At 57.7% G+C, this 2,526-nt stretch overlaps 1 protein-coding gene across 1 annotated transcript in view; it reads left to right on the top strand.

Annotated features, from left to right (window-relative positions):
• Window positions 1-2,526, top strand: part of VOLCADRAFT_107147 (uncharacterized protein) — a gene marked incomplete at its 5' end in the record, with an annotated part of 14,165 nt that overhangs the window by 4,629 nt on the left and 7,010 nt on the right. Inside the window, 3 exons of the mRNA XM_002956246.1 lie at window positions 625-987; window positions 1,325-1,354; window positions 2,238-2,310. Coding sequence (XP_002956292.1) covers window positions 625-987; window positions 1,325-1,354; window positions 2,238-2,310 — 466 coding nt within the window. The remainder of the gene's footprint in view (window positions 1-624; window positions 988-1,324; window positions 1,355-2,237; window positions 2,311-2,526) is intronic.

The following is a 2,526-nucleotide window of genomic DNA, read 5'->3' as shown; positions in this document are numbered from 1 at the left end:
AAAGGCCAAAAACTTACGGGCCCCGTATGGGGTGTCGATCCCTGACCCACAGCAGGAGGAAAAGGAGGAGGAGGTTAGGAAGGTACAGTTGCAGACAGCGTCAAGGTCACCTGCAAAACACAGGAGGAACGGTAACAAAGCAGCCAGGAAACCGTTGGCAGTGCATGCCGCGGGCTAGGGGAAAAGCGGGGCAGGGCGGCCAATCAGACAATGAGCAACCAAGCTTGTGAGGTGTTAGGAGAGCATGTGAGGTGTTAGGTGAGCGTGTGCAGTGGTCACAGGACTACTGCAGCACCCACGGGTCAACAGTAGTGTTCCTTGCCGTGCCCAACTGGGCAGGTGTGGGGATGCAGAGGAGCACCTGCTGTGAGCTTTTTCCCGTGTAGAGAGGACCGTTAGAGGGGCGACCAAGACAACCCAACCAGGCACCAAGAGGGCAGGCAAACGGAACAAGGGGTCAGCAGTGCAGCACCTGTCGCAGGCATGACGCTTGTCCGAACAGCTGGAGTCATCATGGGGACTGCAGCCAGCCAACAGGGCCGGGCCGCAATGCCACTGGCATGTACACCCCTGCTTCCCATGCAACTGTGTTGATCACGGCCCCGGTGCTCCATCTACCTGCAGGTCCGGGACCACCGCTGCAACAGCCGCGGCAGCAAGACCAATTTTGAGCGGGACAACAGGGCTCAGACTGACGTCAAGGTTGGGCTTCGCTGGTTCCACAGGTTGCTGCGCAACATCCTCTGTCACGCCCCCATCCTGGATCATCAGAAGTTCCTGGATGCCTACCCGCCAGAGATGGCTGCATTTCATAGCAGTGGTCGCATCAGCAAGGTGCTGACCGCGACCTACGAAAGCCCGAAGCCCAGGCGCAGCGGCGCCGCAGCAGCGGCGCCCAGTGTGGAGGCAGCAGCAGCACCCAGCACGGCGGCAGCAGCGGTGCCCAGCATGGCAGCAGCAGCGGCGCCCGGTGTGGCGGCAGCAGTGGTGAGGGGGGCGCAGTGTAACTGCAATGGCTGGCAAATGCACACCTGTGCACCTGGCCCCAGTGGCAGGCTGTGGTCAGTGCAGGCCGCTGGTTCACACCACCGGCAGGCATGGGGTGTGAGGGGAAGGGGAAGGGGGAAATCGGAAATGGGAGAGCAGCTGGATTAGAATGGCACCTGGATTTGAAACGGCGACTTCAGACAACGACGGACCCACAGCAGCAATCTTCATGTGGACATTGCTGCTGCTGCCTGTCCGCGCCACTACTCTGCTACGGCTGCCCAACGTTTCCAACCACCCACTCACCGTCTGATGGCGGCCCGACTTGGCCCTGAAGATGGTGGTGGCGGTGGGGCGGGTGGTGATGGTGCGTCCAACAGCGGCCTGTGTGGCATGTGTGGCATATTGCAGTGCATGGAAGGGGCCCACTAGCCGCCTGATAACCTCACGAGTAGCTTCTATATATTGATCAACGTATGTGTCATCCTGAGGGTGATGGGTGGTGGTGGCCGGTTTACGGAAGTAAGTGGACTAGCACACAGCATGGAAGGCCTGGCATCATGAAGAGTTGCGTAGACAGACCTTCTGATTGGCACGCACATGTTCGGCTGTAATGCAGCTAGCAGCTTGACCGTTGCCATTCGTGCTATGCTTACATCATGAACCTAAATCATGTCATTGTATGTGAAAATACCAGAGCTGTACTGTCAAGATTACATGTAAACAAAGCTATGATCGCATGTATAATTGGGCTTGCTTAGGGTTATCTTCTGCCTAAGTCGTTGGTCTGCAAACCACCTAATCGTATTCAAAGTAACTGTTGTACGATTCCCTCAATATTTTAGGGTTCTATGTCTCGCTCTCGCCCTAGAAATCAAGCTTTCGTAACTAGCTGTGAACATCCAGCATGCACAGGCCATGGGAGGCTTTGGCGACATCACGCGCCACTTTGGCCTACATGCTTGCACGTGTCTATCACGCTGGCCGTCGACGCTTCCTCCAACAGCTTTCCAACGCCGCTGAGCATGATAAGCGTCGCCCATCCCCAACAGCAGGCAAGCGGCATGTCCCGGAAACTGCTCTCCACCCGCCACATAACTCCACCAGGACTAATACCCGCCGGCAGCACCTTTGCACCCACCATCCCTCCTCCCTCTCGCCCAACTCCAACCTCCGCTACCCCCTTACAAAACCCTTTTCTTCCACGCGCACACAAACTCAACCAACGTCTCGCTCCACGTCGGCAATAGAACAGCACAACGCCCACCGCAACCGGACATAAGGACACCGCCCGCCACTACCAGCGAAGCGTCCGCGGAGCAGGTGGGGACGGGAGAGGGCAGGGGAAGCAGCAGCGTGGGAATGGACGGACCCGTGGGTCATACAGCGCTCTTTTTCCCTGGGATGCTTATGTGTTAGCTGGTAGTAGTTGGATGGTAGTTTGGCGGTTGGCACACCGAGACCTGCAGTCCAGCGCCCCTGTCATTGCCATGTCATTGTTCCTGGTGTGTTCGGTCTGTCTGTCTGTCTGTCGTCCGT

The sequence above is a fragment of the Volvox carteri genome, assembly GCF_000143455.1.
Source record: "Volvox carteri f. nagariensis unplaced genomic scaffold VOLCAscaffold_59, whole genome shotgun sequence".
Classification (NCBI taxonomy): domain Eukaryota; kingdom Viridiplantae; phylum Chlorophyta; class Chlorophyceae; order Chlamydomonadales; family Volvocaceae; genus Volvox; species Volvox carteri.
This window is presented reverse-complemented; position numbering and strand designations above follow the sequence as displayed.